Here is a 17,732-nt window from a genome sequence, read left to right as displayed (position 1 = left end):
AATTTGACGTTTTTGCAGCATTTCCCATCTTAGAGAGGAAGATTCAATCCAAATCTTACAGACAAAGTAATAACATTTTACCTTTAATTGATGATTTCCCTTTATTTCGCAAATACGAGTTTTAGAGCCAAAAACTCCATTACCCATGATTCCAGTTGTGCTTTCTGATTGGCTGCTCACCGGAGACCGTCATTTGACGTAACCTGAAGGCGCGCGCGAAACTCCTGCGATTGCCACCTCCTCGTTTGTGTGTTTGTTTTCCAACTTTAACTCAACTTTTCACCGCGTTTTGAGTGTGTTACACGTTTTATTTCCAGACATGGCTATTCCCACAGTACCCTCCCGCGTTCATAGTGGATAATTTCTGGTAGTTTTCCTATTTATTCGCCTATTTTCGACCGAATACCGGGGAGGTCGTCGTCCTCCAGGAGTCGTGGATGTTGCTGTTGGTTGTATGAATCATGGCAGCGCTGTTACAACACGCAGGGTATGAGGAGGAGAGGCTGCTGAGGGTCGCACAGCAAATGCCCTGCAGAGAGGTGCAAGCGGGGATGCTGCTGTCGCTCATGGGGCAGGTATGGTGATGATTTCTACCCCCCAAAAAAATATATAAATCATGATGATGTGAAGGTTTTTTGATGGGGTCAATATCAAACAAACATGTTTTCTTGATTATGGAGTACAAGATTTTGTAGGTCAGCACTACATTACTTCTTTATAATGCTGTTTTGACACATATTTTTACCTTTTATTAAAACAAATACAGTTTCTGTACTTTTGTTTTGTACATTTAAGGGACAGCAATTGTTGTTTTGTTGTTGTGCATACAGCTCAAAGTGTGCTTTTCATCAATTTTATATAAAATATTTAGACAAACAAAGAGAAGTTAGAGCTGCACGATATGGTAAAAACATCATATTGCTGTTATTTTTAACAGATATTGCAATTGATTCACAGTTAGATTAGGAATGATCATTTTCACATCACAAATGTAATTTTCACTCCCCCCAAAAAAACATTAAAATCATGATGATGTGAAGTTTTTTGAATATGGAGCACAATATTTGTAGGTCAGCACTACAGTACTTCATGATAATGCTGTTTTGACCCATTTTACCCATATAAAAATGTGTGATTTGCATATTGCGATAATATTTCCATTAATTGTGCGGTCCTAATTGAAGTACAGTAAGATGGGGTTGAATAATACAAATCAAAGAGAAAAAGGCCTTAAGATGTTAAAGGGATTTACAGAGGCTGCATGACATGACAACAGTATCTGTTTTTAATGGTCAAACAAAGCTTTACAAGGGTAAAATAAAGGCTTTACATTACATTTACCATCTTTTCTCAAACATCTATTATTACTTCATGTTCAGTGTAGTGATCTTTTTATGAGAATTAACAGTTTGTAGATCTCTGTTGTTAGTTATGGCCTAATGGAAATTATTCTACTAAATCAACTAATCAGTTTATTCAGGAAATTAAATATTAAACCGCTAAGAAGTCTTTAGTGAAGGACATTAACATTAAAAGTTAATTACCGACAGTAACAACAGTATTTAATTTGATCATAAAAGCCGGAATGATGTTCAAGTTAGCAACGTGGTTGTTTAGATTTGTATTATTAATAATGGATTGACACAATGATATTGAATAAAAAACCCACTGAATCTTGTTCTTACAGCCTCAGCAGTACAGCTACCCCTCCATCTTCATCTATGGTCATCGGGCTTCAGGAAAGAGTCATGTGATGCATGTTTTACTGAAGGAACTTGAGGTGAGAAAGAGACATTTGCTGTGAGTTCAGGGGACCCCCCCCAAGGGCTGGATGGTGTTTGTTTGTGCAAATGTACAAGTCAGGGGGTCTAAATTTGTTATCAAAATGAGAAACTGCAACTGTGTAAAGGTTTTTTACTGGACAAACTGTTAATCAGGTTTGTGTCAGTCTCAAGAGTTTGAGTCGCTGACGTCTTCTATAAACTTTAAAAAGAGGCTGGAACTTAAAAATCACGCTGAGCTTTCTTCATCAGACCGCTGAAAGAGTGCTTAGTCCTTGGAAATATTACATTTATTTGAAAGTGCAGAAGGTTTAGGATCGCAGCTTGACTCGTTCAATAAATTGTATTGCATTTCAGAGAAATCTCATTTCTCAATGCACACAAAGCTTTGTGTGCGCACTTTCACCGTGTGCGTAGGTTTATGTTTCCCTTCATGGTTTAAGAGTTATGGATTGAATAACTAGGTGTCTGATTTAAAAGAAGAAGAAAAAAATACTTTACTTTTCTGCACAACTTTCTGTATGAAAAAGGACCAGTGTTCCCTCTGTAGATAAAAACAGCATATTCAAAGGTAACGAAAACACAACAATTCTTATTTTTCAGGTGATTATACACTAATGAAATATGAATATTATATTACATTTCTGCCAATAGATCCTCCTTAATGTTACAAACTGGACCTGTAAACATAAAGCTTAAAGCTTTTAGTCTCAGGGAGACACTATAGACACCAAAAATTATGTTGTGTTCCTGCTGATTGTTGTCGTATATATTGTTTTTAATGCTATGTGGTGAAGCCTTAGCTTTTCACAATCTAGACAATACAGTTCCTAACGAACTAACTGATTCATCTGGTGATTATTTTCTCAATTAATCGACCCAGGCCCGAAAGTGACGTATTCAAAATGCTTGTTTTGACCAACCAACAGTCCAAAATGTTAAGATATTCAGTTTTTACTCTCATATAAGACCAATAAAAGTATTAGTAGTCTTTTCATTTGAGCAGCAGCCAGCAAATGTTTTGGATTGTAGTTTAAAGAATAAAAGAAGATGAATCGATTTAGGGATTGTTTTTCAATCGTTGAAGCTCTATAACATCAACAACAACACTACAATATTTACAGTATACACATTTTAATACTTTATTGTCATTGTATTAAGGGTAGATTACAGTATGCAACAAAAGCAACATGGAGAACCAATGTGAGAGGAAGATGTATTAACTCCAGATATCACACTGACTGTCCTTCATCATTCCTCCTCCTCTCTGCAGCTGCCTCATGCCACAGTCAGCTGTGTCGAATGTGTTTCTGTTGCGTTGCTGTTCGAACAAGTGCTGCTGTCCTTCTTTGGCTGCGATGCTGCCTCGCTGCTCCCCCGCAGTCCCTCCCTGTCTGACTTTGTACGCATCTACAGACAGCAGTGCTCCCAGTCTCCTGCCAAGCAGACGCGATACATTGTGAGTGCCGTGCAATTTACGCGCAAGCTGGAAAATCACTCCTCACTTGGCACTCTAATATACTATAATCCATGGCATGTCAAATAATTTATTCTTTGGATGTGTCACTTAAATGTTTGTACGATAATATGATTAGCAGTGATAACATATGCAAATAGATGCTAAACAAAGCTCCAGATACATTAGCCTGAAGAAAATAAGTATGATTTTCAGCCAACACAGGAGCGGGTTTAATCCAGTATTTTGGCTTCATCATTTCTTTATATTTGAAAGTGAGCTTGCAGCATATAAAGCAGTAATGTGCAGTGATAAAAAACCTCTAGTTTACTGAATGTTACAAAGTAAGCTCAAAAGTACATGTATATATTTCAGGTAATGGAAAAAGCTGAGCTCCTGAGAGACACCGATGCCAATCTCCTCCCTGCTCTCCTGCGTCTTCAGGAATTGGTGAGAAAGTGCAGCAAGCTCTTTGTGTTATCTATCAAGTGAGCCACTTTGTTGTTGTTGTTGCACTGTGTGGATGATGAAGAGGGACTGGGAAGAGTTTCTTTTGTAATGAATGACCTTGAGCTAAGTGCGTGGAGCTCTTTCATAATGCTGTTAGGAAGGAAGGATGGCAGCCACTCACAGCATTTTAATTAAAGACACCAAGAGGACAAAGACCTATGTGGTTATTTTCGTTTTTATTCCTGCGAAAGCGAATTGTTTTCTGGTGGATTGTGAGTGTTTAGAGGAATCTGTCTTCTCAATGTCACCCAGGATTTTGAAGTGATAATAAGCATGCAGATTTACACGTGTGAAACATGACAGAAGGATGAAGGGTTGATGTGTATCTAATGTTTATATTATCATGGCCTCTCTGTGCCAAAGTTAACATGAAGGATTTACTGTCTAGGGTTGGGGTATATTTTATTAGAAGTGTGTTGACTCGTGTGCACATGTCATGCTGATCTGATCAGAGTCAAACTTGGAAAAGAGCTGCACCGTTCCCAAAGTGGTAAAGCCTACCAAACTTCAGATCTTACTGGATCAGGATGTGTTGTTTTGTCAATATAATGCCTCATGATACCTTGCATGTTGTGCACAGATGCACCGATCCAATTTTTTCTCTCTTGATAATAACTCCAGGGTACCTCAGTTGAAGGTATTTGCCAATATCGATACCTGTGCTCTTATTTTGTCCCAAATGAACTGAACTCATCTGGATCGTTTTTATTTAAAGTAGCACGAGGCATAAGACATTTGAGGACATCACCTGGGACTTAAAGAAATTGTGATGTCCATTTTTTAATCTGCTTTTGAAAGATAGCCATTAATACTATAATCATATTTTTTTTACTTAAAGACATTAAGATTAGCTTAATTCAATCAAACACTCGATTGTTATATATAAAAATCTGAAGGTATCACAAGTCCCAAGAGCACAATGTGATGTTTTCAATATTCAGTTGAATTATATTGGATTTAAAATGATTTATATACTAGAGAAAAGCACCAAATCCTCACATTTGAAAAGCTGGGACGAGGGGATGTTCGGCATTTCTGCTTAAAGGACCAGTGTGTAGGATTTTTTGGCCTCTAGCAGCGTATTTGTAGATTACAACCTCCTCGCCTCACCCTCCCCAGTGGCCCTATCTAGAGCCCGTGTTTGGTTTGTCCGTTCTGGGTTTCTGTTGAAACATGGAGGTTAAACATAGCTGACACGCTCCCTTTGTAGATAAAAATGGCTCATTTGAAGACAAAACAATTTTTAGTTCTGGGTGATTATAGACTAATGAAAACATACAACAGACAATAGATCCTCTTAGATGTTACATACTGAACCTTTTAAGAAATTATGTTTAATCACATATCAAAACTGTTGCAGATGAATTGTCTGAGCATCAACTTCAATCAGTTCAGCACTAAATAAAATGTACAAAACATTAGATATAAATATATAAAACACACTAATTCAAGGCAGCAATGTCTGTAGCAGTAGAGATGTACTCTCACTGACCTAATAAGAGTTGAGCAACTAGTATATAAAATATTTGTGTCTTTTTCAGGTTGAGGACAACGTTACCATCATCCTGCTCAGTGAAATCGTCTGGGACAAGTTCAGACCAAACACCGGCTGTTTCGAGCCCCTTCTGCTCCATTTCCCTGACTACAGTAAAGGTATAATTGCACCACACGCTACATCAGCCGGTGTCATGAACAACTCCCACCACACTGCATAATGATGACACACACTTGGCGTATGCGGTGTGAGATGTGAGATTTGTACCTGTGATTTTGTTCTAACACTTTAGGCAGCGACTGTGGAGGAATATTACATTATAAAACACCACTGTATAAATTCAGCATTTACAGCGAGTTAATCATTGTACTTGAGATGTGAGAATCTTTAGCTGGTTTTGGAGAGACATATATAATAAATATTTTTTGTGTGAGTCTGATAGTGACAGTGGTTGACTGTATGTGTGTCCCTCCGTCCGTCTGTTTGTTTATAGGTGAGCTGCAGCAGATTTTGTCCCAAGACAGACATCCTTCCTATACGGCTGAGTTTTACTCCTCCTACATCAACATCCTGCTGGGAGTCTTTTACTCTGTCTGTCGGGACCTCAGAGAGCTGCGCCACCTGGTTAGACACACACACACACACACACACACACACACACATAAGTCAGTGAAGATTTTTCATTGTTTTGATTTTCTTTCAGTCTTTCATTAATGTTTTCTCTTCTTTTTTTTCTACTAGGCTGCCCTCAACTTTTCTAAGTTCTGTGAGCCGTTGGCAGAAGGAAAGGGTAAAGCATAACATGGTGTATTCATTCATCTGACAGCTGATCAATATTTTAAAATGCCTTGTTTTACCCTTTTCTTTGTGTTCATTTGAAGAGGAATCGTTCTATGCCGAGATTCCCTTCAGCTATTTGAACTTCCATTGTTATTTCTTTAAAGCTGCATTAATTGATTATTTTTTTGGTCCACATGGGGGAAAGTAGAACAACTTGTGAGCACAACACTGACATCACAGTATAAAGTTGTTGTTGTTGTGAACGTGTTAGCAAACATTTGCCTATTTACACATCCACCGTTTAACACTTGGTCGATGTAGATACCTACGATCATGACCCACTAGGTGTTGGTGCTGGGCAAGTAGTGGAAAGTTGAGTTATCGGAGCTTTTTGATGAAAATGTTTTCAGAGTTTATGGGCTGTAAAACTAAAACAGTGAGCTGAAGAATGCTGAAAAGCTCCATAGAGCTTCTGGAAATAATTCTCTATGGTTTTATCATACATTGGATCCACGGTTAATATCAGAATATATATACACACTGAACAAAATTATAAATGCAACACTTTTGTTTTTGCCCCCATTCATCATGTGCTGAACTCAAAGATCTAAGACTTTCTCTATGTACACAAAAGGCCTATTTCTCTTAAATATTGTTCACAAATCTGTCAAAATCTGTGTTAGTGAGAACTTCTCCTTTGCCGAGATAATCCATCCACCTCATAGGTGTGGCATATCAAGATGCTGATCAGACAGCATGGGTATTGCACAGGTGTGCCTTATGCTGGCCACAATAAAAGGCCACTCGAAAATGTGCAGTTTCACTGTACTGGGGGGGGTCCGGGGGGGCCCGGAAACCAGTCAGTATCTGGTGTGACCACCATTTGCCTCACGCAGTGCAACACATCTCTTTTGCATTGTGTTGATCAGGTTGTTGATTGTGGCCTGTGGAATGTTGGTCCACTCCTCTTCAATGGCTGTGTAAAGTTGCTGGATATTGGCAGGACCTGGAACACGCTGTCGTATACGCCGATCCAGAGCATCCCAAACATGCTCAATGGGTGAAATGTCCGGTGAGTATGCTGGCCATGCAAGAACTGGGATGTTTTCAGCTTCCAGGAATTTTGTACAGATCCTTGCAACATGGGGCCGTGCATTATCATGCTGCAACATGAGGTGATGGTCGTGGATGAATGGCACAACAATGGGCCTCAGGATCTCGTCACGGTATCTCTGTGCATTCAAAATGCCATCAATAAAATGCACCTGTGTTCATTGTCCATAACACACGCCTGCCCATACCATAACCCCACCGCCACCATGGGCCACTCGATCCACAACATTGACATCAGCAAACCGCTGAAAACCGGGATTCATCCGTGAAGAGACCACCTCTCCAAAGTGCCAGACAACATCGAATGTGAGCATTTACCCACTCAAGTTGGTTACGACGACAAACTGAAGTCAGGTCGAGACCCCGATGAGGACGATGAGCATGCAGGTGAGCTTCCCTGAGACGGTTCCCGACAGTTTATGCAGAAATTCTTTGGTTATGCAAACCGATTGTTGCAGCAGCTGTCCAGGTGGCTGGTCTCAGACGATCTTGGAGGTGAAGATGCTGGATGTGGAGGTCCTGGGCTGGTGTGGTTACACGTGGTCTGCGGTTGTGAGGCCGGTTGGATGTACTGCCAAATTCTCTGAAACGCCTTTGGAGACAGCTTATGGTAGAAAAATGAACATCCAATTCACGGGCAACAGCTCTGGTGGACATTCCTGCAGTCAGCATGCCAATTGCACGCTCCCTCAAAACTTCTGACGACATCTGTGGCATTGTGCAGTGTGATATAACTGCACATTTTCGAGTGGCCTTTTATTGTGGCCAGCCTAAGGCACACCTGTGCAATACCCATGCTGTCTGATCAGCATCTGGATATGCCACACCTGTGAGGTGGATGGATTATCTCTGCAAAGGAGAAGTGCTCACTAACACAGATTTTGACAGATTTGTGAACAATATATCGAGAGAAATAGGCCTTTTGTGTACATAGAGAAAGTCTTAGATCTTTGAGTTCAGCTCATGATGAATGGGGGCAAAAACAAAAGTGTTAAAATTTTGTTCAGTGTATAGAAGTTCCTTTTTCTAGACCTTTTTATAGTGTTCCTGTTGTTTTTCCTTGTATTGATTATATCCCTTCTCTTTATAAGTGAACTTGGATTCTTCCCATGGTGTAAATGTGGCTTTTTAAACAATGTTGCTCTATTTTCTATCTTCAGTGAAAGAGACTGACACACACAAGCTGTGGAGAAATATCGAGCCTCATTTGAAAAAAGCCATGCAGACCGTTTACCTGCGAGAAGTGTCCAGGTTTGTGTTCTTTACATCAGTCTGCTCATGAATTCTGCTTGTTTGTTGTGTGTCCCTGTCGTCATTGTGTGTCTTCTCTTTTCTCTCTTCAGTCTTCAGTGGGAGCAGATGCAGCAAATGGAGGAGAAGGAGTCTGGAGCATTGAGAGGTACACACTGAGCGCAGTTGCACTCAATGACGTAACATGATTGCAGAGCAGATGTTAGACTGTAAAACCACTGATAGGGTGCAGTGACACTGTGGATTCATGCAGAAATTGGGATATTTTTAGTAAATAACGTCTAACAGCATATCAGTGCACCGAACGTCATGCATGAATGATGCATTGTATGAAAGGATATGTGGCTCTACGGGCATATTTTCATTCTTAAGTATATCTGACTGGTTACATTTATGTCCCCTAAAGGTTTATCTGCTCACACTCATGTTGAACTGCCTTATTACTCCAAGTTCCTTCTGATTGCTGCCTACCTGGCATCCTACAACCCTGCTCGCACAGATAAACGCTTCTTCCTAAAGGTAGACAGATTTAACTTTACACCAAAGAATCTCCTGTTGAAATTATGCTTCTGTAGGTTTTTTTTTAATCCCATTTAAAGGTCTAAAGGTGGTTATATGTTGTACATATTGTAAAGCCCTTTGAGGCACATTAGTAATGTGTGATTCCTGCAAATTAAATGTTTGATGTGTCCCTCTGTTTCCTCCCTACAGCACCACGGTAAAATAAAAAAAACAAACTTCTTAAAGAAAAATGAAAAGGTGAACATCTTAACACAACACTGGCTTTGAGCTCCATTAGTTTTAAACACTTGTTTTTATATCATAGCAATATATTCTCTCTCTTTTTTAGACGAGTAACCACCTTCTGGGACCAAAGCCCTTCCCTCTCGACCGCCTGCTTGCCATTTTCTACAGTGTGGTGGACAACAGAGTCGCCCCCACTGCCAGCATTTTCTCCCAGGTCAGTGTCCAGTTTATTTCACCAAACATTCAGGAAACAATGCCCAGATGTACCTTCACTCTGAGTTGAAAACTAGAAGAGGCTCCTTAGATGCAACAGAATTTGGAGTAGATCTGGGAGTCATCCACATAAAAATGTACTGAGCCTTGAGCCACTCCATAGGGGAAATGGAAGGTGGAGGATTTAAAGTCGCCAATGGCCACACAGACTTTCCTATTAGGAAGATGGGAATAAAACTGCACCCAATATTCCAGCTCAGTGCTTAAGGCATTGAATTAATAGGTTGAAGCTGCAGTAAGATCTAAAAGCACTAAAACAGATGTTTGACCACTCGCAGCGGCTGAAAGAATAACATTAAGAACTCATAAGGGGCGCTGTCTCAGTGCGATGACCCTCCTGTTGATGGTGGGGATTGTCTGACTGAATAAAGATGGACGTGTCAGTCAGCAGAACACTAAAATTATTCATCCAAAAAACAAAAATAGTTTAAATAACCTCCTTAACCATCTGTATACATGAATTTCCTCTTTCTGTACGACCGTTTTTGTTGCCGTTGTCATGAGTTGAGCTCTGTAGTGGTTTTATTTTGCCCTTCATTTAATCCTGCAGTGCTTGTAATCTCGCTCCATGATTGTAACTCCCAAAGTTAACTGTAGGGAGACTCGTGGGTCTGTAAAGTGGCTCCTACAGAATATAGAAAATAATATAATTTCACACTTGTCTAACATTTGCCAGATAAACAAATGTACACTATAATAATAATTTTGAATACTCATTTTTCTCATATCTGGGTGCAAATGACTTTATGTTAAATCAAGTTGACCACAGTCTCTCAGATGAGAGTTTTCTACTCATATGGTCGAGAGTTTCAGGATCTGTGGCCCTGAGCATAAAATGGTTTTAGGAAATTAGCCTCGACCCATATCTGTGCAACTGGCTGTCATCATTTAGTGCCTCTGTATCAAAGTGTGGAAAAGCTGTGTTTAAAAAGCGGAACAGGGAGTCATTTCAGTTTCCCCTCTTGTCTCCGTTCAGATCTCCTCTCTGGTGACCTTACAGCTGTTGACTCAGGTCAGTCATGACGACCAGCTCGATGCCCCGAAGTACAAATGTGCCGTGTCCATGGACTTCATCTGTGCCATATCCAGGTGTGTGTACATGTTTGTTAATACACAACTGAGACTGACAGCAGAATTATTAAAGGGGATTAATCTGTTGTTTTTTTTTTATGTGTTTGGTGTGATTTGTCTTACAGGACGGTGAATTTCGATATTGTCAAGTACCTGTATGACTTCCTGTGAGCCCGAATAAAGGAGAGATGACATACAGACAGTAAGACGAACGGAGGATTTATACACTTCAGGACTTGGCAAAATAAGGAGCTCAAAGTATTGTTGAGAATTCTGTGGAGGAAAATTAATCCAATTATGTTGCTGCCCCCTTGTGGTTGATGAATGTGTTCATATTTTCCTTGTAAAGTGTCTAAACTATGTTAAATGTTTGCATTTGTATAAAATAAATGCCATATTGGCAGTTTAACTTTATATGTGTTTTATTTAGTTAAAAGCTTATGTTAAGTTTGCGATGTATCTTAATGAAATACCCAGTTTTACTTGATATATTTTTTTTTATTAAAATACAAAGAAGATCTGTATATTATATATCCTGCTTAAAATAATGAGAAAAAAGATGACTAAGGTGCAAGTTTAGCATTTTGTGCCTGACATAGAGCGACCTTGGCACCATGCAGGTGAATCATCTTGCTTTAAGGGAGGATTTTGTTTCCGTAATGTGTTACCTTTTGTACACTGAAGTCAGGATACTGATTTTAAAATGGAGAAAACTCAGCTTCTATGCAGAGTTATTGTCTAGAAACAATAGCTCTGCTCCCTTAATTGGGCTCATCCTCCTTTTAACCTTTTTAAAGTAAACTGGAGTAGTGGTTCACAACATTTGGACTTGTGAACCCTTAAAACAAAACCTACTTGTGAATCCCTGTAATTGTTTGCACATGTTTTTTTCCCTTGTTGAAATAATATTTAAGGGGCCTCAAATTATCTAGAAAGCAAAGATTAGAGGAAACAATATGTGTAGCTGATATATTTTACCCTATCATGTTAACCATGTGACCCCTAATATTGAAGATCAGGTTGGGAACCACCAAGCTAATTGGTAACACTTCACTTTAACCCACACTATTTAGCATTTATAGGCATTATATAAACGTTAATGCATGGTTTATAACACATTATAATGTAGTTAACAAGTGTAACTTCCCGTTGGCACCCATAACAGGAGACTGCTGTATAAACAGGTAATGAATGACAATAAAGTAACGCATTATAATATTTTAATAAACTATTAAAATCTCCTTATAGTTGCATACAACAATGTTATAATGTATATTATAAACCATTTATTAGATGTTTATACTGTTCTAAATTCTGAATAAGTCTCCTTAATTAGGGTGTGTTTATGGAATTATTACATTCACCTTTAATTTATGGATCCCAGGCTAATGCACATGTGAAATGTATGTCTTAGAACGTCTTAAGGTACGGAGGCGTGCATCCGACTGAAGCTGATCATTTGTTGTGGACAAGCTGCAATACCTGCAACACACTTATGCACATTCAATAGAGACCTTACACAGTCGACTTTCAATAGGTTTTTATTGTACAAATAAGTAACAACAGAGGTGATCTATATCTGTATGTATGCTGAACAGGCAGAGAAACATACGGCCAAAGAAACACCCACACACCAATATGTTACAAAACCCCAAGCCAGTAATTTTTCGCCTTTTGCTTCAACTTGAATCCTTTTTTTAAAAGTTTAAAAAAAGGTGAAAAATATAAAAATAAAAGGTAAAACATTTGTATCTGCACACACTGCTTAATTTCTTCAAATCTCTTCCTGTGTTAGAGCCTTTGACTTGACATTAGCGTGGATGTTAGGATGTTAAGCACACTGCGGAGTCATAGTTTTCCTCCTGTTTACCCACAGGCAAGAACGGGTAAACAGAGAGTTGAGTAATTTGATGCAGAGGAGCTCAGACCCAGGGAAAAAAAAAAGATTTGGAAAGCATTGAGTGCGTATAATTGCCACTCTACTCCACTATCTCCCTCTTTTATCCCCCGAGGTATCAGTGGGTAAGTGGACCGTCTGAGAGATCATCCCTCATGCCAAGGTGGCCTTGGGAGAGCTCAGCGTCATTAAACAAGGACAATGACCAGTTTGCAAAGGTTGACTGAGTCATCCAAATGCATTTAAAGTGCATGTGTGTCACTCTTTTAGAGATTCAAGAAAGAAAAAGAAATGTCAGTGTTTGCAGTACACTGGCATTATATTAAACTGGATTCAATCTTAATAGAAATCTCAGTCTATAAATTACTTTTTTACCAGAGGCGATGTACTGAAGCTCTCGGGTTAAATCATGAATGAGGATGAGGTAGTCGGACTGGGCAGATCCTAAACGCTGTGCCTCCTGTTGTGGATCATAGCCACAATGTGGGTGAGGTCCAGACTCTTTATCATCACCTCCATGAAATCCTCGTCAGTGCGAGCGCCGGCCACAAACTCCTCCAAGGAAAGCTCACCTGTTGGGAGGCAAAAGATTATATTCAAAGACATAAAAGGTTGTTTTTTTTCCCTCTTAGAGTTCCAAATGAAGTTAGCATTGCACTTTTACGTGTAACATTATCAGACTCATGGTGGGTAGTGAAATTAAAAAGCTCTTATCCTGTGTTAGTTGTTAATTTATGTCTTGTTATACACTAAATATGTCAAATCATTTGATGGTTGGTGGCGTTTCCAGTCCAGTGTGTGACATTTAGGACAATCTATTAAGAGAAATTGAATATAATATTAACAGGTATGTTTTCATTAGTGTATAATGAATCATTGTGTTTTTGTTACCTTACTATGAGCCACTTTTATCTACAGAGGAAGCGGGTCCTCTCTAATAGAGGCTGCCATGATGCACCGCTATTTTTGCCCAGTAGGACAAACCAAACACTGGCTCTAGATAGTTATGTTTAGCAGCCACAATGGTTTCTCCTACATGCTTGGAAAGCTAAGCTGTATTCAAGTGGTTGCAATCTGCAACTTTACCACTAGACACCTCTGAATGCTACACATTAGTCCTTTTGAGGTGCAAAAGTTGAAGTAGCATCCTTTTGTGAGAGGTTTAAGGATTCTTATTGTGCTCAACCGCCACCTAAAGTATATCTTCGTGTTATGCTTGCTGTGTTTCCTGACTGAAGAAAGCACAGGAGCTGATGAATGTCTACACACTGTCCGCCCACAATCGATTTCTTCCTAAAAACCTCTGCATACAGTGCCAGAAAACACTCACCGTCTCCATTTATATCAATCCTGTCAAACACACGGTTAGTGAAATCCTCAGCACTGATGTCCTGATTTTCATTCCCATTGATTGCTCGGATGGCCTGCAGGAACAGAATAAAATCAGTGTGTCACATCGAGGCCAGGACCTGCTGGGAAACCCATCGAGCAGGAGAATGATAGACTGTTACCTTTATGATGTTGAGGAGCTCGTGTCGGTCAATGCAGCCGTTGCCATCCACATCATAAAGCTTGAAATACCAGCGCAGCTTGTGCTCCATCTTTCCTCGCATCACCAGACTGAGAGCGGCCACATACTCCATGAAGTCTATGTAGCCATCCTGCAAAAGAAACAAGCCCAGGGAGATGAGACCACTCACACAGGAGATCCCTTTTTTAAAACAGTGTCAGACATAAGTAAATGATTATGCATGACCATCTCTTTATTATGGAGCTATTTTTCAACCATTCACAGTTGATGAGATGGCCCTCATCTCAACTCCAAAAGCTATCTGTGTGAAATGAAGCGTGCCAGGGAAGGAGGATTATCTCTGGGGACTGTCTGACCACGGGCAACAATCTTAGCATCAAAGTATTGTCTCGCAGATAATCTCCCAGTTTTGCATAAAGATTACCACAGTCCCTTTTATGAGACGATGGCGACAGGGAGACTAAATATAGACGTTTCAGCTTCTCAGACAGAAACATCCTGAGATGATCCTGTCGCTCGCTCAGAGACGATTAATCTGTGGGGGTCAAAATGTTTTGCCGGGAGGTCACGGGCATGTAGGTTGTGTCTCAGACTGTCATTTTGTGCGTCTCTACTCCCGAAAAGCAGACCATCTTACTTGACTGTTTTTATTGCTTTTAGAGCTGAAACAATTAATGGATTAATTAACCGAGATTCACCATCAAGGTTGTGTTATAAATTAATCATTTAAGTCATTTTTCACGCAAAAGGGTTCAACATTAGCTCAAACGTGAGCATTTTAAAGCCTGTACTTTATCAAAGATATCAAAGAAGTCAAGTTTTAGATTCAAATTAAGATGTCACAGATGTCAAAAGTAAACTATTAATCAGTTATTCATAATAGTAATAGATTGTGAATATAATTATTAGTTGCAACCCTAATCTGTTTACCAAAATATGTATAATCAGCAATTTTTGATAATCAATTCATCATTTGAGTGCATTTATTAAGCAGAAATTTGTTGTTTGGGGGTTTATATCATTGTAAATTAAATGCCTTTGCATTTTATACAGAAAACAAGTTAAAGTGAAGATGTCACTTTGGACATTTTTCACTATTTTATAGCTTCAGTGATTATTTGTCAAAGAAACTAATTGATCGATAATAATCATTTGCAGCCCTGTTTGTAAATATAATTGTAAACAACAAAATCTGTAAATCCCTGAACTGACAAATATAATAAAAAACGAACCCTTCGAAACACTTGTGGATACTTTTTAATAGTGTTTGATCCCAATAAAAATGTTTTTATAGGACTTTTATGTCCAGAGTTAGGTAAAGAATAGAAAGAAACATCTGAAATCAGTTCTAGGAAACTCTCTTTACTTTAGTTTTAAAGGGTAACGTAAACATTGTGATGATTGAAGGTTTATACTTTCAAGGGAAAACAGCCAGAAATGTTAAAATATTGCCATATTGCTGTCAAATGGATTCACCTGATGTACAATATTTCTGTTATATAAAGAATTAATTACAATTTGTGAACCCAGAAAAACATTTCTTATTATGTAAATTTCACCCTTCAGACAAAACATTTAAATACGCATCATAAGCCCTCCAGTGTATCTATTTACACCTTTATGTTCATATTATGTTGATTTTTTAATCATTAAAAGTTAATTAAAAGAGGTGAAGCAAAAACATGACACAAACTAAACAATCCCACAGGAAACATCCCACCCTGCCAGCTCTTAAAAGTTCCTTTCTCTACAATTAAAGTGTAAACCCTCTTTAATTTAATGTAAGTTTTTTTAAAATGCAGCGTCTTACCTTGTTCATGTCAAACGTGCGGAACATCTGCTCTATGTAGGCGTTGGCCTCGGGGTCCAGCCCTCGCAGGCCGAAGAACTGCTTGAACTCGTGCAGGGTGAGCTGACCTGAGGGGCACTCGGTCATGAACTTCTTGTACCAGAGGTGCATCTCCACCGCCTGCAGGTCGTCCACGGTGCTTCCTGTTGAGTTACCCATTTCTCTCTTACACCCGAGTATGTGTAGATAAGAAATATGGAGCCTTTTTGTTGCAGCTGGTGCACAAACCTCTCAGCCCAATGGGTCTACTGTGAAGCGGAGGTTATCCCTCTTCACAGTCACACAACAATGGGACTTAGGGTGAGAGTAGCGGCTGGCGGGGGCCTTTTGTAGCCGCCTGAGTTTAGGGATGTCCCTTCTGTGTTCTCCTTGGGTTTAATCACCGGCTGTAATCCATGCAAACATGCTGATGATCAACCTAATCCCCCCCATTAAAAGGACAGGCTGACTGTTTCATCTCCGTCCACGTTTACCCTGAGAACTGCTGACAAACACAACACAGCTTTCATCCCTCACGTGGAGACACAGGCCAGGCGTCTGAACTGAAGGGGATACAAGTGCTCTCAAGTATGAGTGCTGCAGCTTTAAAAGTGGTGGAAGAAGCACTCAGATTCTTTACTTAAAGTCCCCCCTCTGCTCATAAATATGTTTTTTCTTATTGTTCCTACAGTCAGATGTTTGAGCTTCACTGTGCAGATTGATGTATGTGCAGAGTCTGACACTAGAAGGATGTTTTCACATTCATCTGCTGTAAATCGAAAGTTTCTCTGGGGTCACTGAAAATCAGATTTTAAGGGGCGGGGCCTACAAGCATGATTTGTATGAAGTGTGAACCTTTATTGACGTCACCCATCGGTTTGTTGAGTACTGTTTTGAAGCCTCGAGTTCGGTGTTTTTGTCTGACGCCATGACAGTTAAACGGAGCCAGTGGAGGTGACGTACTGCGAGTTGATCTGCGCTGACTGGCTGCGCACTTTTGACTCGTCTGTAGCAGGAAACAATGGCGGCTCACCTGATCACACACGATCTCGTATTACAGCCAAACAGAGCACACTAAAATATGTCCAGGATGCAACTTATACAAGTGTGATGTCGAAACTTGAAGCCACCAGAGACACTGAGAAAGGACTTTACAGGGAAGTATAGGAGACATCTTGTGTCCAACAGGAAAACTTCAGGAATGAACAGATTTAGCATATTACTAGAAGAATATGGAGTTTTTAATGAGGTAAAAGGAGAAGATGCCTTTTTAAGGATTTTAATGTGAAAATTATGCTTATTTTGCATGAGAAACACATTATTGTTCCAAGCAGACTATTTGTATATGTTGTAATACATGTCTGCAGGGGATCTCCATACCAATACAAGTTTAAGTCTTTAATTCAAAATGTTTCCGAAGGCTTTGGACGACAGTGATGGGCAATTCTCAAGATTTGAGAACAGCAGATTAATCATGAATAAAAAAATAATCTTCAATTGCTCTACTTGTGTTTAATTCTGCAAACAAAAAAAAAAAACATGATTGCAAAGCAAAGTATTTGGTAGATTATTTTATTTGTATACCACAGTTTAAAGCAAAGAAGACTTGGCTGACTGGTACAATAACTTCAACATTACAGTTTGAGTTTGTGAAATAATAATAATAATATCAAAACACTGCAGAAAGAAAAGCTTTTCTTCGTCTTGCATCTTAGTGTCAATACCAGAAACAAGGAAATAATATCACATCCATTTCTAAATGCTTCTGAGATTAAGTGCCACTTCCTAAAAGTGGCCGCTTTGTTTTCACTACAACTACTTAGAATCATATTTGAATGCAGTATTAGTTGTATTCAGCAGCTACGAGTGCGGTTAATGTCTCCACCATTCTTACAACTTGCAAACGAGCAATAAAAAAAAAGATGAATAACACAGAGTATATACGTGAACCGAACTCTTAAAATATATACGTATTAATATAAAAGTAAAAATAAAAAAA

The 17,732-nt window shown here is 39.2% G+C and overlaps 2 protein-coding genes across 2 annotated transcripts; one reads left to right on the top strand and one right to left on the bottom strand.

Moving 5' to 3' along the window:
- The first annotated feature begins 208 nt into the window (after positions 1-208).
- Positions 209-10,891, top strand: orc5 (origin recognition complex, subunit 5). Its single transcript, XM_051392261.1, has 14 exons — positions 209-575; positions 1,688-1,780; positions 3,055-3,240; positions 3,613-3,687; positions 5,289-5,400; positions 5,736-5,866; positions 5,984-6,032; positions 8,296-8,386; positions 8,479-8,534; positions 8,793-8,905; positions 9,098-9,145; positions 9,237-9,347; positions 10,383-10,495; positions 10,603-10,891. Exons 1-14 carry the CDS (start codon positions 462-464, stop codon positions 10,646-10,648), a joined length of 1,338 nt encoding a protein of 445 aa, XP_051248221.1. The 5' UTR covers positions 209-461; the 3' UTR covers positions 10,649-10,891.
- Positions 10,892-12,010: 1,119 nt separating this feature from the next.
- guca1a (guanylate cyclase activator 1A) lies at positions 12,011-16,159 on the bottom strand. Its single transcript, XM_051392283.1, has 4 exons — positions 15,716-16,159; positions 13,886-14,035; positions 13,705-13,798; positions 12,011-12,946 (listed from the first exon to the last, which is right to left on the bottom strand). Exons 1-4 carry the CDS (start codon positions 15,911-15,913, stop codon positions 12,819-12,821), a joined length of 570 nt encoding a protein of 189 aa, XP_051248243.1. The 5' UTR covers positions 15,914-16,159; the 3' UTR covers positions 12,011-12,818.
- Between the last annotated feature and the right edge of the window lie 1,573 nt (positions 16,160-17,732).

The sequence above is a fragment of the Dicentrarchus labrax genome, unplaced genomic scaffold (assembly GCF_905237075.1).
Source record: "Dicentrarchus labrax unplaced genomic scaffold, dlabrax2021, whole genome shotgun sequence".
In the NCBI taxonomy this organism is placed as follows: Eukaryota; Metazoa; Chordata; class Actinopteri; family Moronidae; genus Dicentrarchus; species Dicentrarchus labrax.
This window is presented reverse-complemented; position numbering and strand designations above follow the sequence as displayed.